At 37.3% G+C, this 27629-nt stretch overlaps 1 protein-coding gene and 1 non-coding gene across 4 annotated transcripts in view; one reads left to right on the forward strand and one right to left on the reverse strand.

Annotated features, from left to right (window-relative positions):
• Positions 1–27629, forward strand: part of OTOGL (otogelin like) — a 128157-nt gene that overhangs the window by 27106 nt on the left and 73422 nt on the right. For all 3 annotated transcript variants that reach the window (XM_088025646.1, XM_028105500.2, XM_028105502.2), the window contains exons 11-23: positions 2350–2456; positions 2656–2781; positions 4053–4161; positions 5334–5380; positions 5862–6007; positions 7125–7248; positions 8891–9068; positions 12981–13105; positions 16040–16249; positions 18852–19017; positions 19821–19895; positions 22271–22323; positions 23886–24048. In XM_088025646.1, coding sequence (XP_087881772.1) covers positions 2350–2456; positions 2656–2781; positions 4053–4161; positions 5334–5380; positions 5862–6007; positions 7125–7248; positions 8891–9068; positions 12981–13105; positions 16040–16249; positions 18852–19017; positions 19821–19895; positions 22271–22323; positions 23886–24048 — 1629 coding nt within the window. The remainder of the gene's footprint in view (positions 1–2349; positions 2457–2655; positions 2782–4052; positions 4162–5333; positions 5381–5861; positions 6008–7124; positions 7249–8890; positions 9069–12980; positions 13106–16039; positions 16250–18851; positions 19018–19820; positions 19896–22270; positions 22324–23885; positions 24049–27629) is intronic.
• LOC114211071 (U4 spliceosomal RNA) lies at positions 1816–1952 on the reverse strand. The gene has a single exon (XR_003609643.1). It is a non-coding gene; the product is annotated as a U4 spliceosomal RNA (small nuclear RNA).

Below are 27629 nucleotides of genomic sequence, written 5' to 3' on the forward strand. Positions count from 1 at the left end.
GGAGCAAACAAGTTCACTTTCCCCTCAGTATATTGGAATAATAATTTATTTCTTGCCCAATTGTTGTTAATTTTCCTGTGATGCCATATGTCAAGGGCCTGGCATGGATCCTAGAGTTAATATAGGTACTTAAGAATCAGGAAACGACAGATGTTGGCGAGGATGCGGAGAAAGGGGAACCCTCCTACACTGTTGGTGGGAATGCAAGCTGGTGCAGCCACTCTGGAAAACAGTATGGAGGTTCCTCAAAAAGTTGAAAATAGAACTACCCTATGACCCAGCAATTGCACTACTGGGTATTTACCCCAAAGATACAAATGTAGTGATCTGAAGGGGTACATGCACCCCAATGTTTAGAGCAGCAAATGTCCACAATAGCCAAACTATGGAAAGAGCCTAGATGTCCATTAACAGATGAATGGATAAAGAAGATGTGGTATATATACACAATGGAATATTATGCAGCCATAAAAAGGAATGAGACCTTGCCATCTGCAACAACGTGGTTGGAACTGGAGGGTGTTATGCTGAGCGAAATAAGTCAATCAGAGAAAGACATGTATCATATGACCTCACTGATATGAGGAATTCTTAATCTCAGGAAACAAACTGAGGGTTGCTGGAGTGGTGGGGGGTGGGAGGGACGGGGTGACTGGGTGATAGACGTTGGGGAGGGTGTGTGCTATGGTGAGCGCTGTGAATTTTGTAAGACTGTTGAATCACAAACCTGTACCTCTGAAACAAATAATACATTATATGTTTAAAAAAAAAGAAGAGAGTAGGAAGGGAAAAATGAAGAGGGGGAAATATAGAGGGGGAGATGAACCATGAGAGACTATGGACTCTGAGAAACAAACTGAAGGTTCTAGAGGGGAGGGGGTGGGGGATGGGTTAGCCTGGTTATGGGTATTAAAGAGGGCACATACTGAATGGAGCACGTGTGTTATATGCAAACAATGAATCATGGAACACTACATCAAAAACTAATGATGTAATGTATGGTGATTAACATCACATAAAAAAAAAGAAATGGTAGCTATTTTAATAATAGTTGCCTTGGGTTGGGAAACCAATATTCAGGTACTTTGTTAACTTTCAAAGCCTCTATTAATTGTAGGAAACAAGGCACATCTTTTAATGTAAATCAGAAACTTATTATCTTTCTAGGAATTCAACAATTTTAGCTTACCCTGGTTTTTAGAGAATTTTTTTTTGCTTGGAGGTTTAGAATATTTTCTGAGCTTCTGAAGTTTATGTGCTTAGTCCTGTTTTTCCCTCTAGAGCTCAGTTAATTGGACTAGATAAGCTGTATGACTCCAATTACAGCAGCACAGGAGAAATGCAATTTGAGATGCGTGGCTTTTACAACAGAGATACTGGAAATGCTAGGGTTCACAAAATACAACATTCTTAAGGTCATTATCTTGTAAGATGTTTAACTATTCAATTTTGAGTTTGAATTGGGTTGAAAAACAAGTCCACTACCTTATTATAAACCCTGCTTATTTTACAGATGCTATGTTAATCTGCTTTGGGAATTGGCAGACCTCTTATATTTGTTTGGGGGAGCTTCTAGGGTGATTATAAGAAAACAGTGAGAGATTATTTACTCTTGGCAATATTACAAAAGTAACTAGCTTTAGCAACTTAAGCTTGAAAGAATTAAAAATTAAAAAAAAGAATTAAAAATCTTTTAAATCTTAAAGTTAAATGCTATTTATTCAATCTTTTGAAACTGCTGTTTTATCAGTACTAGTTTTATTCCAGCACGTAGACTATTAAGAGCACGGTATCTTGGAAATAATTTTCATATTTGATGCTTTTATTGTGATAGAATTTTATCTATTTATAATGGGATTTCTAGATGTAAATTTATAAATATAGTTTTCAATTAGCAATAATCGTGCCTCGGATAAACCTCATTGGCCATGATACTGCCACTGTGCAAAGCTTACATTTATAAATATAAATTTGTTTATATTTATTAATAGGATTTTCTAAAAGATCTGGGATACTTGGTGTGGGAGCAAAGTGATACATACAAAGATTCTGGGCGGAATGTCATAATTAAAATAGAAAAGATTTTCAGTACAGGGACTCTTTTGAATCAAAGGAAAAGTGGCCAAATCATTGAAATAGTTTGATGAAGACAATTTGCCCAGGCCCTTTGAAGTTGGGATCTCATGCTTATATATTTTCTGCATTATTGTACATGATGTGTGCATGCTGACATCAATTTATAATAGAATATTCACCATGCACTCAGCATTTCTAGAGATCAGGAGCTCAAAGGCTTGGTTTCTACCAATATTTCCTGTGTGACTATGGCTCTCTCTTTTCACTTTCCAGAACTGATGATGATGAAACCTATTGCCGAGCAGCCACCGAGTATGCTAGAGCCTGTTCCCATGCTGGCTACCCTATTCAAGACTGGAGAGATGACTTTCTAGCATGCAGTATGTTTTCTTATTTTTCTAAACTGTGTGTATTTTTGTTAATTTCAGGTTTATCCTAACACTTAAAACTAATGATTGGCAAAGATTTGTCATTGACACAATAACATTGGTAAACTTGCATACTTTTCAAAACACTGTACTTTTTTTGAAAGAGAGGTGAGTAGATTTGACTTACAGCTCCCTTGTTTGCCCATTTTAGCCGATAAATGTGATGATAGCTTCGTCCACCGGGATTGTATCAGTTGTTGCCCACCAACCTGCACATTTGAGAAACAGTGTCTCGGGAGCAATCTCCATTGTCTTGATGGATGTTACTGTGCAGATGGTAAGCACTTCGTGAAAGAAATGTCTGTACTTATGGAAACTAGTATCCAGCAATCTAAGAATCATATCATAATGTCCTGTCTCAGGACATTAGGGCTATTGCAATTTTCTACCCTTGTAGGATATGGCCCTCAAAGTGACTAGGAAGGATGGCTGCTTTTCTACTTTGTACATTTCCCAGGAAATTTGGAATCCAGAGTCCTGAAGTTAACCATGAGTTAACAAATCTTTTGCTCTCTTGGATATTTAAGGACATTTAATAATTTGTCTTTTCATATTTTGAAGATGAAAGCAAGTTCAAAAAAAGCCTCACATTTTGGCAGTATAAGATTTTGGTCCTGATGTAGTTTTAATATTTGAAATTAGAAGTAACAGAGCCAGTGATACAGGTGAGATTTAAAATTAGGAATGACTGCGATACAGACAGAACTTTACAAAGAACGCAAGGATTTACTCAAACCCTTTTATTTTTACAGATTAAAAAAAATAGAATCCCAGAGATGTTAAGTGTTTTCCTCACTTGGGCAAGGACTATTGGAATCAGATCTGTTGACCTCAGTCCATTGGTCTGTTAGTGTCACTCAAAGCATAATCTTTAGACCAGTGCCAGGCCTGAACCATTTCTTACCAATGATACAACAAGGAGTTTGAACAAGAATAAAAATCCATGTGCCAAAATATAAGTCAATGCTCCTTCACCTAGGAATTCTTACTCTGAAAAAGGTCAGCTGAACGAAACACGTGCTTGGTAACATGGTTGACTTACATTCTGGCTCAGCCACCTTTCCCCATTAAAGAGGTAGAAAAGGGTGGTCCTCTGCACTGGTCCTTTGCGTAGCACTCCCTGGCTCTTTATTATCTGTGTGACAATAATGGAAATCTCTCATTTTGAGATGAACAGAAATTAAACCAAGAATATATGTTCTCTCTCCTTCCCTCCTTTTTTCCCTCGAAAGCAAGGAAATACTGTCTTGTTGCCTTTATCCTGTGTAGTGAAACCTGAGTTTTTGATGGCAAGTCATGGAATAAAAAAGTTGAAAATCACTGAAATAGACCCTTATAACGTAGCTACTGATTGAGTTAGGACCAGGTTGTCAGTAACCTCTTTAAAAGTAAAAAAAAAAAGAAAAATTATATATATATATATATATATATATATTCAGCACCTGGTGTAAGTAGGTTTTCAATAAAAGCTGGTTGAATTATTACATTCAAAGAACACATTTTTTTGTCATTTCTTTTGAGATTTTGATACATATTTTTCTTAAATAGGACTCATAATGGACAATGGGACTTGCATCTCCTTGGAAAACTGCCCATGTAGTTTTCATGGATTAGCTTATTCAGTTGGTTCAAAAATTGAACAAGAATGTACTGAATGGTATGTGATTAATGTACAGCCATTTATTTCTGTGCACCTGGCTAGTTGATATCTTTACCATGATATATGTTTAAAGGATTATACTTATTACTGATTTTCTTCCAAAAATTCCAAGACACGGTTTGCATCCTATTTAAAATCTCTACGGGAGTGGGGTAGGGGGCCATGTATATTTTCATATTTTAAAGATGAAAGCAAGTTCAGAAAAAAGAGCAAAAAATATAGAAAATCTATCATTTCTTTTATGATTTAATTCTTCTCACTTCCCTTGATAATAATTCCATCAAATAATATACCCATGTAATGCGTCTGTCTGTTCCATTTTCTTCTTATCTGTAACCAGTACTTTGCATGTACTTTTACTATTAGAACTTAATGGTGCTCCTGGTCTTCTCTGTTGGGTACTTGAAAAAGTGTCTCTCCATATTGCCAGTACTTGGCCATGATTAGAGACATTTAGAATTTCTTATTCCATTAGCTAATTAAGACTATTCTAGGAAAGCACTGAATCCCTCCAGGGAAGTCTTATAAAGAAACAAGTCTAAATGTCAACAGGCCCTTTCCCCTTTGCTGTTAGTGTAATGTAAGTGACATGCAGGTGGATAACCAACCATGTTCTTATATACTCAGTTAAGCTCCTGCCTGTCAGAGATTCTGCTTCCATCCTTCTCTCCTCAAACTCTTTTTGCTGGCAGAAGGCAGAATTTATCTTACAGAAGAGGACATCCTTTCTCTTTTTAATGTCTGATGATCCTCAAAAGAGACTTTTTCAATTTTTAATAGATGAGACAATATTTTGACTGTTTATGAATATTTCTCTAATAATATAGGTAAATACTTTTCGTGTGCAACTTCTTTTAGTTTAAGCAATGAGAGAAGGACATAAAACAGAAGTTCTCTGTCTGCATAGGTCTTTTGTTCCAGGCCATTCTGTGTTCCCTTTGTATCATCTTTAGTGATGTAAGTATGATACACAGTAAATCATAATTTAGGTACTGGCCAGTCCAAATTTATCAGTTAATTGAACTTCTGTCAATGTATTTTTCAATTATAGGTGAGATTATTCTGAACCTATAAACATGGTATGTTTTGGTACATCAATCAGTACATTGATGCAAATATTAATACAGTTTCTCTATACCAGTAATTAATAGTCTTATAATTTCATTTAGTGTATGTGTTGGTGGAGTTTGGAACTGCACTGAGCATGACTGTCCAGGTAAATCTTTTAAAATGTTTCTAAAGAAAAAAATCTCAATTTTCTTTAAGTTGAAGGAAGATAGCAATGATTTTTATGAGGTCATCTCATATATAACAAGAGATGTAATGATCAATAAATCCAAATATTTGGAGGATAAATGGAAAATTTAATAAAGGATAGCTTTGAGCAGGAAACTGGTAAAAATTTATTGAAGTAGTATAAATATTACAAAACCTAAAAATTACATGGAAGAGCTATCATTTAATAAATTTTAAGTTAAATTTAATAACATAATCTGGTGAGTTTGTCAAACTAGTACAGTTTAGACACTTTACTTTTTTTCATTTTAGACACTTTAGCTATTCTTTCTGATGCATGATTATTTACCCTAAGTCAACTTTCTGTTTTTTAAGAACAAACGTAATTTCTTTCTCCACCTTCTCCTTCTCTCTCTCCTTCTTTTTCTCTTTTCTCATTTTTATGATTATTTTTTTGGTAGTTCAATGCTCCGTTGTGGGTGATTCTCATTTTACAACGTTTGATGGTCGACATTATTCTTTTATTGGAATGTGCCAGTACATCCTTGTGAAAGGAACTGGAAAAGATAAATTCACAATTACTTTACAGAAAGCTCACTGTGAACAGGTAGGAACATCTCAAAATGGCCAGAGGAATGTTCTTTGTTTTGTTTTGTTTTTGACTCAAGCTTCATTCTAGGTTAAGAGTGATAATATGAATGGGTACAGTTACTTTCTTCAAAAATGATTGTTAAGATGTGTCATTATTCTACATTTGACAAAGAAAGAAAAAATGTTGGTAATCTATGTTTTACTATTGATTATATGATGCATCCTGATTTGATATTAAAATATGAAAATGCACGTGTTTTAGATTTAATATTATGTATTTAATTGTATTTTCTTTCTTAAAAAATGCTGTTTATATGTGTAGTTTTTTGAACGTTTCATGCATGATTGCACAATGGACCTAAGTTTTTGGTTATTTCAAAAACTACTATTTTAAAGAGGTGATTCTTGACAGGAGTGAATAGGCTTCATATATTCTAAATAGATGTGATGAATTTCTTAGCATACTGAAATATTTATTGTACAAATTTTCTTCAAATAAACACATTGATTATTTGTAAAGACACACAGGTTTTCCTCTCCTTAAGTCAGATAGTCAAAATTTTGCAGAAATCTTTAATTTTTTAGTTTTATTCCAATGTGAAATGGTTATTTCCAACAAAAATTCTGACCTATTTTGCTTTTTTTTTACAGTTTGATTTTTTCCTTTGCAATACATCAGAGTCTGAATAAGCTTTCTACATAGAATCCTAATCTCGTTGTTCTTTTCCTTACTGAATTTTTTATGTCCAATATGCTACTTAAATGAATTTGGAGACGTACTTTAACAATGTGCTATGGAAAACATAATTATTGGCACTTCGTTGAGAACATTTTTATTTAATGTTCTATGTAAAATATAGATATGTATATAGTGTACTTAATGTACTATATAAAGACATATTTTATTGGGAATGGGGCTATATAAGATGGATTATGTGGTACTTTACTATATTACTTATACTCAAGCCTTCTACATGCCAGAAATTATCTACGTGCACTGTCCACTCTCTTTCTCCTTTCTTCTCCCCTGTCTCTCCCTTGCTTTCCTCATTCCCCTCTCCCATTATCACTGTCTCTTTCTATGTCTCTATTTCTCTCTCATTCCTTTAATTGATGATTTGATCTTTATGCAGAACCTTGGCTTGGTCTGCCTTCAGTCTATAACTCTAATTCTGGAGGATGATTTTAACAAACAAGTGACCCTTAGTAGAGGAGGACAAATCCTTACCAGTCCTAACCAAGGCTTCAATCTGAATGGTAAGAAGCAATGATGTACTTTCCCTATGTTAACAACAACAATCAAACAAGCTAAATGAATTCTTCTCCCATTGGCTGACTAACCTAACATTTGAGTTCCTATGTGTTGCCGGGTCCTTAGCTAGACATCTCAGGGATGACCATGTTTTTGGGAACTAGTGTTCAAGTGGCCTAGAGTTTGCAAGAGGAAAGATAAAAGCAAACAGCCACTCCCATAAAATATGATAAGCTGAAAGATATGTGCAGAGACTTTGGGGGTCTAAGTGAGGGCAGTTCACCCAGCCTTGGGCAGGGGAGTGCAGGGTAGTCAGGCAAGTTTTCCGAAGGAGGTGATGTCTTGTTCAGCATTCAAAGCTGAGGATTGTCAGGGTGAAAGAGTGGGGAAAGCGTTCCATGCAAAGCAAGGAGGTGTAAAACTGTGTGGTATGTTTAGGGGAAACTATAGCTAGTTTGGGACTGCTAAAGCCTGAGGAGGGTCATGGAGATTGTCTAGCCATGGGAGAAGAGACATAGGTGGGGACGAAAACCAGGGAAATCCTTATATGCGGGGCATCATTATGGTTTTCTTATTCCTGCCTGTGTTCCAGCATAGTTATTATTAATACTCTCACTCCCAGAGATGTCCCAATTTGTATTACAAATTACGTGGTCATGCTATTCATTGTGATGCTAAGGAAGTTGAACTTGATGTGAAATTGAATATGAAATTTCCATTATTTGACCATTTTTATGTACAGAGATAACAATCTCATATCATTCAACCAAATAAATAATAAGTGTTAATGAGAAGACCAGTAAGTCTTTTTGTTTTGTTTTGTTTTGTTTTTTTTGGTAGACTACTATGGCAACCGTGTGGAAATGGCTTTAAAAGATGCTGGCAGGAAAAACGTGGAGAGCACTTAGGATGATACTGAAGTAGGGCATGCAGGGAAGGAGGAGGAACTGATGTAAGGCAGTGACAGTAGAAATAGAAAGAAGACAGATTGAAAAATTATTTAGGAAGAAAAAAGGTGGTCTGAACCTGGTGACCGATTGGATTAGGGCTGGTTGGAGAAGGGCAACAAGGGGGACAAAGTGATCAAAGAATGATTCTCCGATTTCTGGGTGTGGTGAACAGACCGATGGCAGAAATTATGGTAGAGTTACGGGAGCGATTGTTCCTATATACTGTGCTGGCAAAAGTCATCAGTTCAGACTTGAACACAAGTTTCTTGTCTCTAAAGGTGTCTTATAAAATGGTACCCCCTCAGGTAAGTCCTGTGCTCCCCTTTTTGCTGACAGTCTCAAGGGAATGGGGAATTTTTGAGGAATGTTCCACTTCCTTATTGAATCATGACCAGTTTGTGGAAAAGTTCACACACACACACACACACACACACAGACATGAGTTAAAAAAAAAAAAGAAGACAGACTTCAAATGCTAAGGACTGGCCACACCTGCCAAGAGATGCTTGCCAACTGAAATTATCTGTGGACATGGTAATCTATTAAAAAGATCTGTTGGGTTAAAAAAATGTTTCAAGTTTTTATTTAAATTCTAGCTCCCGGTCTCTTGAAAGAAGAGTTCTGGTGCTGTACGCTAGCATTTCACAACACTACCTATGAATCTTAAAGCTGATTTATGTATGTTCTTTTCCCACAGGAATTGTTGAAATTCAAACTCTGTCATCCTTATTTATTCTTCTAAAAACCACATTTGGTTTAAAGATTCTGTTTGCTATAGATGGGGAAAGAATTTATATTCAGCTCACTAGTGCATGGAAAAGAAGAACACTAGGTCTGTGTGGCACTTTTAATGGGAACATAAGGGATGATTTCCTGTAAGTATGATTTCTGGACAGCTAACATGTTTTAATGACTAGTAATTTAGAGACAAATTCTTTCACTGAAAACGTTTACTTAACTGCTAATAGCTTAGTCATCACTGTTCCAAGAGCTTTACGTGATCATCTATTTAAATTTTATAGCAGTCCCCTGATTAGTAGCTCTGTTTTATAGATAAAGCCTCACGGAGGCCCCAAAGTGGCAAGTAAATATCTCAAAGTCATTTAGCCCAAATATGGTGGAGCTGGACTTTGAATTTGGGTGGTGTGACTCAGAGTCCGTGGGCTAACCCACAGAATAACCACCCCTGATTGTTTCCCCAGCCACCTAGCCAGCTTAACAGTATTTTATTTTTGAACAGGCACTGCTTTTTTTTTTTTTAAAGATTTTATTTATTTATTTGAGAGAGAGAGAGAATGAGAGATAGAAAGCACGAGAGGGAAGAGGGTCAGAGGAAGAAGCAGACTCCCTGCTGAGCAGGAAGCCCGATGTGGGACTCGATCCTGGGACTCCAGGATCATGACCCGAGCTGAAGGCAGTCGCCTAACCAACTGAGCCACCCAGGTGCCCGAACAGGCACTGCTTTTTAAAAAATCTCAATTATCATTGGGTATTAATGATAGTAAGTTATACCTTAAAAATATGAATATCCTTTGGTATGAATGATACCTCTATAGCAACCTTTTGGCATCTAGGTCAACTGGCTTTTATGATAGTTGGTGTTTCATCAGAAGAAAAGCAGTATAGTTGTACCCCTTGTACTGGCAAAGCAGTTTTACCCACCTGTGAGAAGACACAAGGTATAATTTAATGAAAATGCTTTGGGCACCTGTTATTGTCCTAAGCACTGGGGTGCAATTTAAGCAGGATCATCTGGTTCCCATCTCAGGCAGCTTGTATTGCAGGTCAGGAGGGGATAACAGCCTTCAAGAAATAATTAGGTGGACCCAAGGTATTAATCAACTATATATAAAAACACTGAGGTAATTTCAAGACCTTATATGTTGAGCTGTGTGGTAGTGACTAGAAACACAGCAGGGATCTTGAGTAGGTCAGTGTGGGATGGGTAGCCAAGGAACATTTCATGGACAAGCCATTCCTCAAATACCATATTTAAATTTTTTTTTCAAATATCGTATTTTTTAAAACACTTCTGCATATTTTTCCTATTTGGGATTTCTTCCGCCTCCTAATCTTTCTTGTGAATACCTATATATTGTTCAACCCAATTCAGAACTTATCTGCTTCAAAACATGAGCTCATATCCCACCAGACAAAGTTAACTTTGACTCTGTTATTTATGAAAATCTGTCCCTTATCTGTCTGGTTTCCACTTAAAACTGTGAGGGTTTTGAGAATAAGGATCAAGTCCTCTATCCTTCTGTTCTTAGGAACTAACATAGAGCCTTATATGCAGTAGATAGTTGATCTACATGAGGTAGGACTTTTTTAAAATAAATTTTTAAATTTAAATTCAGTTAATTAACATATAATGTATTATTGGTTTCAGAGGTACAGGTCTGTGATTCATCAGTCTTATATAACACCCAGTGCTCATTACATCACGTGCCCTCCTTAATGTCCATCACCCAGTTACCCCATTCCCCCACTCCCTCCCCTCCAGCAACCCTCAGTTTGCTTCCTGTGATTAGGAGTCTCTTATGGTTTGTCTCTCTCTCTCTCTCTGGTTTTGTCTTGTTTTATTTCTTGGAGGTAGGACTTTTAATAAGGCACCAAGAAGAGAATTTGGATGGACAAGGAGAACTGGCATTTAAAATTTTAAATTTCAGAAGAGAATTTATTTTCTCTTTTCTTCTGTGTGACTACCTTGTTGTCAGCTATTTAGTTCTTTATGTTTCATTTATTTGTAGCTCAGAATATCAATATCTTTATCACATTCAAGAAACAGACTATGTTAAGTGGCTCAGCTAAGATGTGCAGAAAAGAAGTTGAAGCCTTGTTTCTCTTCTTTGTTTATCAGAATGGGTTAGCAGTCAGTGTTTAACAGATGGCAGACCTGTCTGCCTTTTTCTAAGGCACCAGTCTCCTCCATGTATAAACATTCAGGCGTGATAACAGTGCAGGATAATATTTCAGAGGCAGAGATAACTTTTGAACAATGTTTAGCTTTCCAACAAAACAGTTAAAATTCTTCACTTCATAAAGGTTAATGCAAATCTGCAAACACAGTGGAATGGAAAATATTAATTACTTGAAAATCTTGTTACAGTAAGTTAAATATGGTAAGCCATAGGGTATTTTATAAAATGAAATGCAATAAGTAAATGGGTCTGCATTTTGGTTCCTCCTCTTTTTCTGGTATTTATTGTTTCAAGTCAATTTATTGTTTCAAGTCAATTCAATGAAATAAGAGAGCCAAGCTCTGAGTCAGTTTCTCCTGGGAACCCTGACTATACCCATCACCTTGACCTATTTTATTGTCCTTTGTAGGGGTGAAGAGGGAAGGAGGGAGAAAGAAAGCAAAGAGCTAGTGCCCCTCAATTTCTTTGAGTCTCAGTGTTCTTGGTTGAACAAAATGAGATTTGTGGTTAGGTGTTTGCTATAATTCTTTACAGTTCTAGAATGGTTTCACTTTGAGGGATAGGAAAGGAGAAAGAGTGGGAACAAGGGATGAGTGTTGTAGAATGGCTTGTGAAGCTCCTTTTTATTCTCCTCTCTCAGCCACTGTGGTAAGAAGCTCCATATAGTTCCTAGTGACTGAGGCCAATGGTAACCGAAGCAGTTAATTTAGGACAATATAGACAGCTGAGATAAAGCCTACTTGACTATTTGGCCATGTTGTTGGGGCTTTCATTAGTCAAGTTTTGCTTGGTCAGAGCTTCCTATAGGAGATCCAGTCCAACCTGATTCTCTAGGTAGTTTTGACAATGTGTGGTACAGTGTCCAATAGGGATTGTCACGAAATATGGGTTGATGAGTTAGTAAATCTTGATGGCTGCTGGAGGGGATATTTTAGTGTTTGGCTCTTCAATGTTGTTGTGGTTTATAAGACTGATTTTGGAAAGGTAATGTTTCTCTTCCATTTGTTTTGCTGAGGAAACTGAAGAAGTGAGCAACCTCAAATGAAGTATGCCTTTTAAACCATTTTTCCTCGGGGCACCTGGGTGGCTCAGATGGTTAAGCGTCCGCCTTCGGCTTAGGTCACAAACCCGTGGTCCTGGGATTGAGCCCCGCATCGGGCTCCCTGGTAGGCAGGGAGCCTGCTTCTCCCTCTGCCTCTGCCTCTCTCTCTCTCTCTGACTCTCATGAATAAATAAATAAAACATTTAAAAAAAATAAAAAAATAAGCCATATTCCCTCAATTTTCTTTTGGTTTGATAACTTCAGGATGGCACCTTGGTATTTTAGTGCTCATAATGGAAATGAAATATTGAATCAGAAATATAGGCTATTTATATTTGGGATATTTGTTTTACACTAAAAAGAATCATTTGAGCTACCCACCTCTACCTCTGCCCATGCGCCTAGACCACACACGCATTAATGATTTGGTTGTGTGAATGATGTTTTGTTAAAATGGTCAGAACTGGATTTGAATCTTTTTTTTTTTTTTCTGGATTTGAATCTTGGCTCTGACGCTTATCAGCTGAACGATTGTTGGTATTTCTCTGAGCTTCTGCTTTGCTTTCTCTTTAAAATGGAAATTATGTTTTATTCACAAGGCTGAGGTGATTATTAAATAAAACCATGGATGTCTACAATGAGGCACATTATGAAGTCAATAACAGGAAGCTAATGCTGTGTGTGCTTTTAAAAAATAGAACATTTTAAGCTCTAAGTTATCTTTGTAAATTAAAAAAATAGTATTCTCCTTTTCAATAGTTGAAGACCATGAAAAAATGAAATGAATGGGAGAGACTAAGATGCATATTACCTTTGCTCTCTAGTTCTCCATCAGGCATGATAGAAGGTACCCCACAACTTCATGCCAATGCCTGGAGAGTTTCCTCCACTTGTTTTGCACCTGTTCATGTTCCTATGGTGGACCCCTGCAACATTAATCAACAAAACAGTAAGTCCTTCTTCCCGCATGTAAACCTAGAGGAAAATTCCATGCATTACTGTAATCTTATAAAGTTAGAGAATTAGATATGCCTCTTTATCTAATCTAGGTTATTTTTTAAAAGAACTCTGGAAAATGACTATTTTATTTACTAGTTTGCATTTACAAATGTACTTAATTTAGGTGTTTACAAATCCCTAGACTCTTCACAAATATGGGCTAGCATTTTGGAGATTTCAGATTCTTTAAATGCTACAGAAAAATCTCAGCAAATACTGTAATGCTGTTACAGTCTTGCGATGTTCCACTTCAATTCTATCGTGTGACAGTTCATGCAGATTCTTCTATTACTATCACATGACCGGTGATGTTATGGCTTCATAAGCAGGAGCCAGTGATCCAGGGAGGCCTGTGCCATCAAGTGTGCAACGATTTGAGATGGTCATGCTGCAGATTTCCAATTTGCAATGACAGTGCAACAAACATGTCAAGAAATTTTGGTTGTGTTTTTTTACTAAAGCCACAACAAACTATGTGAAAGGCTATTTCACTGATCAATAAAAGAAGACATATATATATATATATGTCTTCTTTTATTTGTGAAATCACTGTGGAAAATTAATATGCATGCTTAATTAAACATTTTTATAATTTTAATTTGTTCCTTTAATTATTTTGGCTAATTTACTGTTTCTATGTATTTTTTTATATATTATTAATATTGGTTAAGTACCCATAAGAACCCACTACAATCTCTGGATTTTGTAGTGGTTGTTTGGAAGGATTCTGTTGACTATCATATGGTCCTTATTATTAACTTACGGTTTCTGTGTCCTGGAAAGAACACAAGATAATTCTTTCAGTGTTGCTGGCGTTCTGTCTATGCTAGCTTCTAAACTTGTGGAAGATTGTTAACTCCTATGGTCATTTTTCCTATAATAAGAGGATTAGGCTAAAGTCTTGTGGTCTCCATAATTTAATACTTTTAATCTCACTCCCATTTAATGGTATTTTCTCCCCTATTCTGTCCTCAAATTTCTACTAATAGATTTCCTTCTCCTTCTATTAGTCTTGCTCAGTTTGTTTCTAACTTTCTTGATTCCCTCTTTGATATTGCAGCAACTTTATTTTTCGGGTTTTTTTTAATAACATGTAAAAGTTGGAATAGAGTCTAAAGGATAAATTCAATTTCCCTCTGGTCTTTTCTTTATGACCTCCCTTACTACATGCCATTTTATTATATATATATATATATATATGTATATATATAAATATGTATTTTATGACTTTTATCCCCCTCCTCATGTCTTTTACGACATATATTCTAGATATTATTTTTCTTCACCTTTGCCATGACCCATTTTTTAAAAAAATTTCAAATAGGTAAACATAGAAAGATCCCCAATAAAAGGAAAATAGATAATAAAAGTCAATAATTCTGAAGTGGATCCTGAAGGATATTTTTTCACAAGGATCTTCTTGAGGCACCCTTTTACTTAATGTTAGTAAGAATGTTTTTTGAGCTACAAATCCTTAGGACACACAGTAAAAGCCCCATTAATGTACTCCTTTGCTTTGGAGTTCTTGGGGATTAGAAGAATGCATACCAACAGAACACTATTACAGTCATTATAGTCTAAGTTACTTGTCTTCATATACATATGCATAGCAATGCAAACTATAATACTCAGATAATTATCACGTGTTTCCTTACCAACGATAAATATATTTAAAATACTCAATAGAATAAGTTCAGGGTTTTTTTTCTCTAAGTTCCAGTTAACATACAGTGTAATCTTATTTTTAGGTGTAGAAGTGATTCATCACTTACGTATAACACCTGGTGCTCATCACAAGTGCCCTCCTTCATACCCATCATCCATTTCGCCCATCTCCCACCCACCTCCCCTCCAGCAACTCTGTTTGTTCTCTATAGTTAAGCGTCTGTTTCTTGGTTTGTTTCCCCCCCATGTTCATTTGTTTTGTTTCTTAAATTCCACATATGAGTGAAATCATATGGTATTTGTCTCTCTCTGACTTATTTTGCTTGGCATAATATTCTCTAGCTCCATCATGTCATTGCAAATGGCAAGATTTCATTCATTTTTATGGCTGAGTTCAGTTTTTTTTTTTTTTAGAAAGAAAAGATCTAGATTGCTTTGTCAAACTTGGTTACTTCCATAATTCTATCTGATCATTCTCAAAAGAACAGTCAATAACTTTCAAGAAATGATTACACAAACCTCCCAAAATGGCTTGGTAGTTACATTTCATGGCCTTTAGCATGTGGTCCAATCCCTAATTTCTATTCATTATTCATTTGTTCATGCATTCATAGGTTCATTTATCAGGCATTATTCAGCTTCTAATATTTGCCAGACATTGTGCCTTGTGCAGACATTGTATTCGATGACTGTATGGTAACTGCCACGTTACATTTACCGCAGAGACTTGATTGGAATGAGATGTTTCCCAATCCTTCCTGGATAATTGTGTATTCCAGGGAGTTGCCATAGTATCCACAATCTGGCACCATGCTTACTGTGTGTGGCTGTCTGAAGATAAGCCTTCTAATACTCACCAATTCTTTACAGCAGAATTGGGCAATTTTCTATGAAGATCTGCAGACAACGGGGTGATTGAGGCCATTTCTATCGACACTTCTGTTACTCCTATTATTCGGTTATAACACGATACTTTTTTGGTTAAAAGATTATTAAATATGAAATAAGGGCTGTCACCAATATTGCTAAAAGTAAAAACAAACCAACAAAACAGGATAAATGGAAAATAGTGATTCTTGTTGAAAATAATATGCAGTTCAGTATATTGCTAGGAAAGCAAGATGCTTAGATAGTTCTGGAATTTGGTACTTAGGGGTATGACCTAGACTAGTAAATGAGATGCTAATGGATTTTTTTTGTGGGGGACGTTTCTGTTCAGTTGGATACGCAGCACAGTGTGATGTCATCCACCATGAGCTCTTTGCTCCTTGCCACATCTACGTCAGCCCTGGGCTGTACTACCAGTTGTGCCGCCATGATGCTTGCAAGTGTGGAAGCGCCTGTCTCTGCAATGCTCTTGCCCACTATGCCTACCTCTGTGGCCGGCGTGGTATTACCATCGATCTCAGAGCTCAGATTTCATTCTGTGGTGAGTATGATGATGGCACAGATAAAGATGATCAGATGACACTTTAGAGATTTTTGTGTAATTAACTGCCTTCTTTTTTTAAAGAAAGGTCAATATTGCCTAAGTTATCTGGGATATGATTATAGTGTACAAACATGAAAAACAAATGAAATACTTCACTTCTTAAAATTGGAGCTATATTGGATAAGACCAATCTTTTTTTTTTTTTTTTTTTACTATTTTTATTATAAGCAAGAGTAGAGTTGTAACTGCATGGTTTGAGATATGCAACAGAAATAATGTGAAAAATTTGAAACAAATTTTATCACAGAAATGTCATATCTAAGTATCGGAAAGTATGGAAAAGCATTATGTGGTATGGTGGCACAAGCAATTTGTAGTTAAATAGGTAAGTTACACAACAGGCAATTATCTCAAGTTCAACCTCATGGCTTATGGTGTCTCTTGTCTCATTCATGGTAGATTGTTTCCTTTCTTTATGTGTTCTATAATTTTTTATGAGTTAATCAGTATCAGAGTTACCCCCTGCCCCACCCCTGTTAGAATCTTTTATGGCCTGGGTTTCAGGAGTGTCACTCTCTCCACCTCTCCAACCCCCTCTCTGCTACAGCTTTCATTAAGCTTTGTCCTATCACTGTCAGTTTTGAGAGTAATTTCTCAGCTTGGGCTTTCTAAGACAAAAATAATGTAAATATAAAAGTAATGTAAATTCATATACCAAACTACACAGGATGTAAATCCGGGATTTAATTTCTCAGAGGATACTTAATTTCACATGGACCCCACAGAATTAGAGAAGTTTTCCTGGCCTCTTCCTGTACTAGGATCGCATTCCTTCTAGTCCAGGAGTTGACAAACGACACTCTTGGGCTTCCTATTTTTTGTAAATAAAGCTTATTGCCCATATGCATCCATAGTGTCTATGGCTGCTTTTGAGCTACAAGGACAGAGTTGAATAGTTGTGACAGAGACAGTATGTATGGCCTGCAAAGCTGAAGCCATCTACCATTTGGCCCTTTACAGAAAAAGTTTGCTGACCTCTGCTGTAGTACGTCTTTCAACTGAGGAAGGAGCTTTTCTGAGGGTCAAGTTAAAGTTCTCCCAGTTCCTTGCCTTGTGAAGAATCAACTCTCATGTCCCTTTCCTGCATGAGTTAAATGTAAGGTTCAAGATTACTGGGACCCATTCTCCCTTTCTCTTCTCTAGGTTCTGGATTTTATTTCCCTCCTCACATCTGGTATCCAGGGAAACCCCATTTTTTTCACAAGATCAATTATACATTTAACATAATTTCAATTATGTTTTATCTAGAATTTTCTACATTTTTAAAAAAAGATTTTATTTATTTATTTATTTATTTATTTATTTATTTATTTATTTATTTGAGAGAGAGAGAGAGCACGCACAAGCTGAGGGAAGGGCAGAGAGAGAATGAGAGAATCTCAAGTAGACTCCATGCTCAACTGATTGAGCCACCCAGGTTTTTTTTTTTACAAGTGGGTTTTTAGATTATTTTAGTTTGCCTACTATAATCAGTCTGGGTTGGTCTAAAGAGAAATTAGGAAGGTTTAGGAAAAAAGTATGAACATGATTCAGAAAGTGAAAAATAAGAGCTATGAGTAAGGATCAATTAAGCCAAGTTTTGCCTTATTTGTAGAAGACTTAAAGTTTCCTTAGGTTTAAAGAATGTCACAAACAAGATGATGTCAGTATAGCAGTAATAGATTTAAAATGTGAGGATGGGAAGTTTATTTGGACATGCAGAATACCTTAAATATTAAAAAAATATGGTACAGACTGTTAAAGACTATTATGGAATGTCATACTTAAAAACGTTTCAAAATAGAAATTTTATACATCTGTTACACTTCTGTTGAGGCAAATGCAGTTGGTCCTTGAACAATGTGGGAGTTGGGGGCACTGATTCCCTATCCACCCACACAGTCAAAATCCATGTATAACTTTTGACTCCCCCTAACACTTAACTACTAATAGGTTACTGTTGCCCAGAGCCTTACTGATAATATAGTCAATAAACATATATTTTGCCTATGTATTATGTAGTATATTCTTATAATAAAGCAAACCAGAGGAAAGATAATGTTATTAAGAAAATCATAAAGAAGAGAAAATACATTTACTCCTGTTCTGTATTTATTGAAAAAATCCAAGTATAGGTAGACCAACCCGTGCAGTTTAAACCCGTGGTGTTCAAGGGTCAGCTGTAAGCATTTTACTTATTTATTTGCTTATGTTTACTGTTTTTTTATTTTTATTTTTTAACGATTTTTAAAAAAATTTATTTGAGAGAGAGAGAGCGCCCGTGAGCACGGGCAGGGGGGAGGAGCAGAGGGAGAGGGACAAGCGGGGAGCCCGACGTGGGACTCGATCCCAGGACGCCGGGATCATGACCTGAGCACAAGACAGCGACCCAGGCGCCCTTGTTTATTTTCTCTGTTATAGGAATCTGGACTGTTCTAAGGTTTATTGATGTAATATATCTTTGTTTTTCATGACTTCTGTCTATCAGAGACCTATAACCCAGCATGAATGCCTCTGCACCCTGTGGCGGTCCTTCTCACCTGATGCTCCTTCATTCTAGGGGTCGTGTGCCAGAGGGGCATGCTGTACCATCACTGCTCCTCCTTTTGTCGCCGCTCTTGCACGGCCCTCGCCGCCCCCGAGCAGTGTAGTGATGACTGTGCTGAGGGCTGCAACTGTCCCGAAGGCAAATACTATGAAGACACACTGAGCTTTTGTGTGCCCATGTAAGTCACAGGAATGGGCTGATGGGATCCAACGTCTCTCTCTATGTCCTCACAGGTTAAAGGGGCTTTGTGCTTGTTTTGTTGGTTTCTTTCTTTTTTCAAATTTAATTGACTCAGCACCATTTACTGGAAAATAAATATTCTCCATCACTGAACAGCTACTTTTCCCCGACAACGAGTGTGCATATATGCAAAGATCTGCTTGTGAGCTGTGTCATTAGTTTCTTGATGTCTTTACCTTTATTTACTTATTTTTAACGCTGCACATGTTCACAAATAGCTGCAGAGACAGCTAAGGAATGCGATGGTTAATCCCAAAGTTTATTCCTGCCTGTTTTTACCACATCGAAATTAATAACAAGGCTTATGTTTCACTGTCATGGGAGGAATTTCGGTAGCAGGATTGTCTGTCAGCACTCCGAACGTCCTCAAATCTCGCAGGAGATGAAGACTTTTGTCTCACAAGTAGGGCGAGATGATATATCGATTATATTTCTCTGAAGTGCATTCAGGGACTTTTTTGTGACCAAAACAACACAGTCTGCACTGCGCCTAACATGATACAGCATCTGTATGTAGAAAGCACGATCTGAAGCCACACGATAGTCCCCGGGTAAATGGTTCCTGCCATTCGTATAACAGGACTGCATGCAGACAATGAATAGTGTCATCTTTAGTGTGCGCCTGAAAATTACCAACACGGAGCAGAAGGTCTGCTTGAATTTTAGTGGTTTTAAAAAATTTACATCCTATTTTATTAACCTGACCCCCTCCCCCCTCTTTTTTCTTTTTCTTTTTTATAGATTTCACTGCCGGTGTCATTATAGGGGCAGCGTTTATCAACCGGGGGAACTCATCCCAACACCGTCGGGCTTATGGTAGATTTCACTGATGGGGCTTGTACTTGACAACATGTACTAATAGAATTTTTTAATCCAAACTGCAAATTTAAATATGACTTCTGTAATTTAAAATGTACAGATAACCTTTATGTGGCCTTTTCAACCGTATATATATATATATATATATATACATATATATATATTACATTTCAGCATTGAATGCCTAAGTCTTGTACTTGTAACTGCAGAAAACAGTTATGAATTAAAGTGTCATGTAGTGAAATGGAAGCCCTTTGATGAATTTGGTTCTCAGGCAGAAATACTGCAAGTTGCTGAGGGGTTTTAGTTGGACTGAAGGGCGTGTATCACACGCTGAAGTCAGTGAGCCCCCTTCCTGGTGACATCGATCCTAGCGAGATAGCACTTATTCATAGGATAACACTCTTTCCTGTCCTAACCTGTTTGTTAAAAGTGCAGACACATCCGTGCAGCAGTCTGCATTGATCTTCATCCAACTCTGAATCTCCTCCTTTCAGTTGTACCATAGGAACCTGCAGATAATAATAGACAGTGGATAATAGTAGCAATAATGATAATAATGATATTTAACCATCGCTGTGCATGTCCTGCAGTCCCGGTACCCATCTAAGGGTTTGATGTCTATTATTCACTCACCACTGTAACCCTAAGAGATAGACCCTGTGGCTCTTGTCCCTGTTTACAGGTGAGGAAAATGAGGCCCTGGCAGTTAAGCAACTTGGTAATGAAGCTGATTTTCAATTCTAGGAAACCTAGCTCTGCAGCACTTGCCTTATTGCCTACCTTGCTCTGCAGCTTATTTTTTATTTATGGCAGAATTCTGTTTATGTTCAATTTCTCTTTATTGTCGTCTCTATCTGCCCCCCTTCTACTCCTCCATCAAGACACCAAGGCAACCGGCTCTTGAATCTTTCTCTAGTAGGTTGGACTACTAGCCGGTTTCCCAAGCTGGAAATTTAGGTCATTTTGGACTTTTTCTTCTGGCTCCACACTACCAGCCAGGAAACCCCCAACCACAGTGGACTTTGCTTTCTAGATGTAGGTGAAATTCATTCCTTCAGTCCCATCACTACTCCCTAGCCATGTCTCTCACTGTCTCTTTTCTGGCCCTCTCTAACCTGGTTTTCTTGCCTCTAGTCTTGTCCCCTTCCATTCTACTTAGGTGTCATATCTCTCTAGAATTTAACACAATTGGATTTATTTAAGTAAACTTGGCAAAAACAAAGGAACCATCCCACTTCAATAAGGAAAAAAAATTCTATTAGTGTAGCGACCTCCTGTACCATTCTTCTCAAAAAGCCTATGTCCCAGGGAGAGTATGGTATGGAAAACCTGGATCTGGGCCCTAAGACCCGACTGTCTCGGTTCCTCTCTGCCATGCACAGTGTAAGCGAATCATATCTCTGGGTGTCAGCTCAGTGTTACATGATGCATAAGCATGCATTGCATTCTAGTCAGCTTCTTCGTCTGGGCTCCAATGTAATACACACGATCTGGTCCAAAGCTGAAGTAAACACCGTTTATGCAGGAGTTGTTGAAAACTGGTGTGTTGTGTCCTATCTTGATTTCTCTTTTTAATGGAGATATAATTAAATGATATCTTCTTAAGGGATTTTCAAGATTAATCTTGCTTGATTTGGTTTGCCTTATGCCCTGAATTTAGATCCTAATTTGCAAGGAAAATGTGACTCCATTCTATCCTCAACACTGCAGCCAGAATGAGTTTTCTAGACTTGGAACCAACCTTATTACCCCTCCGTTTCAGGTCTCCAGGATAAAGTCTTAGCATCTTAATGGAGTTGGCCTTGGCCTTTTTGTCATCTGCATCTCCTGTCACTTCTTGCATTGTATTTTGTCACACAGAACACTGCTTTGTACCACATCTCTCCTGAGTGTTATAGCCTTCCTGCTTTATCCATTTCATCACCTCCATCAATTCTTTAAGACCATCCAGACTTTACCTTCTTTGAGTGTGTTGATGTCAGTTGCCAAGAGATTTTAAGACATTTTTCTGTGCTTTACTTTTATATCCTAAACATATTTCTCTGTTGCATATGTCACACTGCATAAATTATTTATTTGTATGTCTTCCTTTCTTACTAGTATAGGCACGTGGGTGAAGACTATGAATTTTGGGTTTTGTATCCCCTATGCCTATTGCAGTGCCCCACACATAGGTGTTTGATTATATTGAACTGAAATTGCTCTTTTCAAAATGGACGTAAGCCAATAACTTATTTGTAAAAAATTATGTGGCAAAAAATAACATTTGTATATGTACCCAATCAATTCTTGCACAATAGATTGTTTCTGAAATACAGAAAAAAACTGAGGTGCGGCTTCTAAATTAACTATTTGTTTACCTCTACTAGCCAGTGTTCAAATGGGACCGTGAAATGTGATGAACCAGCAACGCCCTCTACTGGTAAGATCAAGATAGATGTTTTCCTTAAAGAGAATGCAGCTCTAATAGTGTTCCCATTTTTCTGGAAGTCATAAATCCATCACAGCCCTCCTTGCTAAGGTGCATGAATATAGCCTTGGGAATGTTCCTCAACATGGTGCTCCAGTGCTTCCTTAGTTTTTTCACATTGATAATTATAATATTTGTAGGACATCCTGGGTGACCTGACAAGGCTGCTGAGGGGCAGTGCTGATCAACCCAGGGATGCTGCCTACATGCTGCCCTCCCCAGAACGACCTCAGGTGAACCTTAGGCTCATGTATCCAGGCATCTGTTGAAACCAGCTTGTGGACCAGCAGCTGGGAAACTACTCTAGACCAGGACTTCTCAGATTTAATCATCTGAGAAGTGTACGCAATCATCTGGGGGCCTTGGTAAAACATTAATTCTGATCCAGCGGGTCAGGGGTGATGACCGAGATTCTACATTTCTGCTGCCACTGCCACTGGTTCTTGGACTCTAGGACCAGCAGCCATCAATTAAACATGGCTTGCAAGATGATGTCTACTGCCATCTCTCTTTAGAATGTTATTTTGCACTTGCATATCATTCCTAAAAGTCCTATATATTAGAGTACCCTACATATGATTTATTTTCATCATAGAAAAGCCTTAAGTTTTTAGTCACGGTGCAGAAATTCTAGACAAATAACAAACAACACTGCTTTCATTGATTTTAATGGACAGAAAGAGTATAGGCTGATAAAACAGAGCTATTGCTTTGTTATTTATTTGCATGGTCTTGTATATATTATTATAAATTCATTTTGATTTATATGTCCTGGATTTGCTTTATCTGAGAACTATCTAGGCTTCTTTACAGGCTGTGTTCATGGACCACACACATATTCAGTAGCAAGGGGACCATCCTTGCCCTGCCCTATTTTGCTTCAGGGCGGCTTCGAGTTAAAGAGGGGAAAATCCAGGTGGCCAGATTTCTCACAGAGGAATCCCCAAGATTTGATCCCATTGGCCCCAAGAAGGGAATTTATTTAATCCTTCTGAGCCCAGAGCTTTCTGGAAGACTATGGAGCCCCTGCCTATAATTATGTCTCCTTTTGCACTTCTACACTCTAGTGAGGACTGATGTAAATAATGACTCAGAGGTAGAGATCCGAACCTATCATGTGTTCATTGTAAACACATGGCTTTGTAAGAGTGTAAGTATGCTATCTTACCAGCCCTCAAGAAATTGAAAGTCTATGTTTGGATTAATCAAAACACCCTGTTTCTTGACCTCAGAAAATTATATAATAGTTGTTTAGTTATTGCTTTGTGGAGGGCAGGTAAGGTTTTCCAACTCCAAATAGGTTTTTGAAATGTAGGAAACAATAGAAAATCTTTCAAGAGAAGGTTTGTACGTTCCTCAGCCAAACATTGCAGACTCAGAGCATCAGCTAGTAATAATTGGTAAGATATTCTAGGGCAGATTCTGCTTTGATAACAAATGCCTGTCAGGATGATTATCTGTTTATGGAACAAATACTAAGTTAAGTGTATTTTATCTACGCCTTTTCCCTGAAGTTCATGCCTGTCCCGAAGGAAAAGTGTATTTTGACTGCAGATTTCCTGACTCTGAATTACCAGCTGGTGGTGTAAATTGTGAGACTACATGTGCAAACCTGGCCATGAACTTCACTTGTGCCCCATCCTCACCCTGTATAAGTGGCTGTGTTTGTGCTGCAGGGTAAGTCTCTTGTTTTTTGTTTTTGTTTTTCTTAAATATTCAGGATTTGATAGAAAATGACAGAGAATGCAAGAGCTCTTAAAAACATTATTTACAGAAATAGCTAAAACTGTTCTGACTGTGGTTAACTTTGAGTTGGTAACTAGAAGTCTGTTGTAATTATTTTGCTATATTCATGTAACATATCCCATGTTATATTTGAAATATAGCGTATGATGTATAACACATGATTAAATATGTCACACATGTTATATGTACAATATTATTAAAGTAGTACAATGAATTGAAGAGAGAACTCATTTTAGGATGGACTTGCCATTTATCTCCCGGCTTAACTGCAATTTTGGGCAAGTGATAGTGAGCCAGTATCCACTTAAAACACTTCAAGTACATATCTTTTGTATATTCTGTTGTGTTGTTACTGTTGTTGAGGTTAAGTTGTAGTGATGCCAACTGCTTTATTTTTTTACTTTTACTTTTTTAAGATTCTATTTGTTTACTTAGCATGAGTGGGAGGAGGGGTAGAGTGAGAGGGACAGAAAGAATCTTAAGCAGACTCTAGGCTGAGCATGGAGCCTGATGCAGGGCTCGATCCCACAACCCTGAGATCATGACCTGAGCTGAAACCCAGAGTCAGATGTTTAACCAACTGAGCCACCCAGGCATCCCACCAACTGCTTTACTTAATGGATGTTCCAAAAAATGGTGTGTTGAGGCTACATAGGACAGTGGGTAATGGTGGGTAACAGTGGGAACTCTAGCTTCAAACACACCAGAGTTCAAATCCCAGCTCTGCTGATGTTAGCTGAGTGATTTTTCTGCAAGTTTCTTTTAAGCCTGTTAGGTTTGTGAGATATGGGGTGTGTGTGTGTGTGTGTGTGTGTGCGCGCGCGTGTGTGTGTGTACTCAATAAATATGAATCACTATCTTATGGCAGAATAATCTACTCCTATTTTTGTAAATTTCCTTTAATAGCAGGAATGCCTTGTACATGGGAAAGTTAAATACAGACTCTGGTGGCTATTCGCTTTCCTGCAGGCACATTACCTCTGGCCTCACGGGCCCTCCCTCTTCTGGTAATGAATGGAGGCAGTGCACAGCAAGAGGCCACCCGAGGCAAACAGGTCACCCATTCTTCCTTGGTGAACATATTCACACAGGGGGATTCCTGGGCTCAGGTCATCTAAGCCATGAGTGAAGAAGAGAGAGGTTTTGTAGTCTGTTTCTTAAGAGAGTTGGCATTTGTCTAAATGGTCCCCATCTGGAACCAAGAGCCAAATGACTTGGGACTCTACCAATCTCTTTAGAAAGGGAGGAGGTTGAAAGAACAAGGGCCCATGCGTGGGAGAATAAAGGTAGGTAGAAATCAGGCCCTAGAGCAGATGAGTGAGGGAGATGTTTTAGTAAAAAGGACAAGGGTAATATAACGTTTATTATGGTAAAATAATTGAAGCGTATAATATTGCTTGATTTATTTTGATTATGACTCAAGGGCTCATGGCTGATTAGATAAAGCTGCATCCTAATTTTGTTTCATAGGCTTGCAGTTGATGTTTTTTTTTTTTTTTTTAAGAATATCTAGTTACTGTCACCTTTGACTTTTAGTTCAACAATGATTTATTTATTTTCTGGTCTAATTTCATTACAAAAACTAAAGAAATTTTCTCCCACCTTCTCTTATTGTATTGAAGTAAATATAGTTGGAATTAACTAAGAGGCGTCTGACTGATTTGAAAATAATTTTATTATGGAGAACTTTCTGTTATAAAGTTGTTCATGGTGATATGATTTGGATTGTCTTCCATATGACCTTGGCTGGCGTATTTTAGGACAATAAGCCTAGTATCACCTGTTTTATGGGGCTCCTCAGAGTGACAGCAGTTCATTGAGTATGAAAGATCCTCATTCTTCAGTTTAGAAATCACTGTTGGAGTGCCTGGGTGGTTCATTTGGTTGAGTGTCAAACTCTTGGTTTTAGCTTAGGTCATGATCTCAAGGGTGTGGGACTGAGCCCCTCTCCGGGCTCTAGCTCAGTGGGGATTTTGCTTGAGTTTCTCTCCTTCTCCCTCTGCCCCTCCCCCTCCTCAAATAAATAAATCTTTTTTTAAAAAAGGAATCACTATGGGTTAAAGAAGTGGAAAGTAATATAGTGAAAAGAGTCATATAGAAATGGTTCAAATATGGGCTCTTCTTATTAGCTGAAGTACCTCAGGGCAAGTGACTTAACCACTTGGAATCTCACCTTCCTCTTTTTAAAATGTATCTACAAATGTCTATTTCATGGGGATCGAGTATGTGCCGTGCACTAGTTATATGGTGCCAATGTTTGGGCCACTGTGTTAAGCTACAGAGGGGGGGCACTACTAAAACACATTTATAAGATAACAACGGAATCTTCCTATGGGATTGTCACTAGGATTAGGTGAGTTAGTGCTGTATTTAAAGTGCTTAGAATAGTGGCTGGACCATAGGAAGCACTCAAAAGAATTAGTTTTTGCTGTTGTTTTTATTTTCTCTGTGAGACATTTAGTGAAGTACTTGCAGTTCATTGTGATGAACCCTCCAGTAAAGGTTTTTACACATTTCTATGTATAGGGAGTGTGGAACATAAAAGATTGCATTAAACTGAGCCTTAAATGGCGAGAAGCTTTTCAGGCAGAGCTGGGGAGGAGAAGGGTTTTCCAGGCAGAGGAGAAATGGCGATGCCCAGGGAAAGTGGAGAGAAGTTTGGGAGGTGTGAGCTGAGAAAATGCAGACTCTAAGACTCTGTTGTCTGAAAAGGAAGAAATCTAAATGAGATAATGCAGCATTTATATAGATAGGTTCATTTGGTCACCTTTACTCAACAATTGAGTGTCTGCTATATGCTAGACATTGGGGCACAATGATCAAGATATTCATGGTCTTCCTGAGTGGAGCTTGAGGTCTAATGGACAACATGTACATTAAATAAGAAATTACAGTGCTATGCGAGAGGAACTGTGAGCGGGAAAGCAGAGAAGGAAACATATGGGATCATTTCTGTTCGAGAGAAGAGGAAAGAATCCAGGATGCCTGACTTCTATGTTAATTTTGATAGTATTTAATTATAACATTTTAAAGCAAATTCAGAAAAAAACTTCATATACTTTGTCTATTTTTAGTAGCTGCCTGTTTTTATTTTATCATTATTTTAAATTATTATATTAGTTATATTATTATAATTTAAATTTTATTTATTAGTAGTATTTTATTATTGTTTATGAAATAAATTCTTGAGAAAAGATTTTAAACATATTGAAATATTTATGTATATATTTATATCAAGGGTATTGGAATATGTATCATATATCATATGTATTTATTTAATCTTCATATCAAAATATTTTGAAAATATACTAAAGGTAATTTCTCCTTTGAAATTATGGTATTTAATTTTTATATTCATATTCATATATTCGTTATTTTTTAATATTTTATTTATTTATTTGAGAGAGAGAGAGAGCAGGGTGAAGGGCAGAGGGAGAAGCAGACTCCCCGCTGAGCAGGGAGCCAGACGCAGAACTCGATCCTGTGACTCCAGGATCATGACCTGAGCCGAA

This window comes from Eumetopias jubatus, unplaced genomic scaffold, assembly GCF_037043125.1.
Source record: "Eumetopias jubatus isolate StellerSeaLion01/CBP00866 unplaced genomic scaffold, mEumJub1_p1.0 scaffold_8, whole genome shotgun sequence".
NCBI lineage: Eukaryota > Metazoa > Chordata > Mammalia > Carnivora > Otariidae > Eumetopias > Eumetopias jubatus.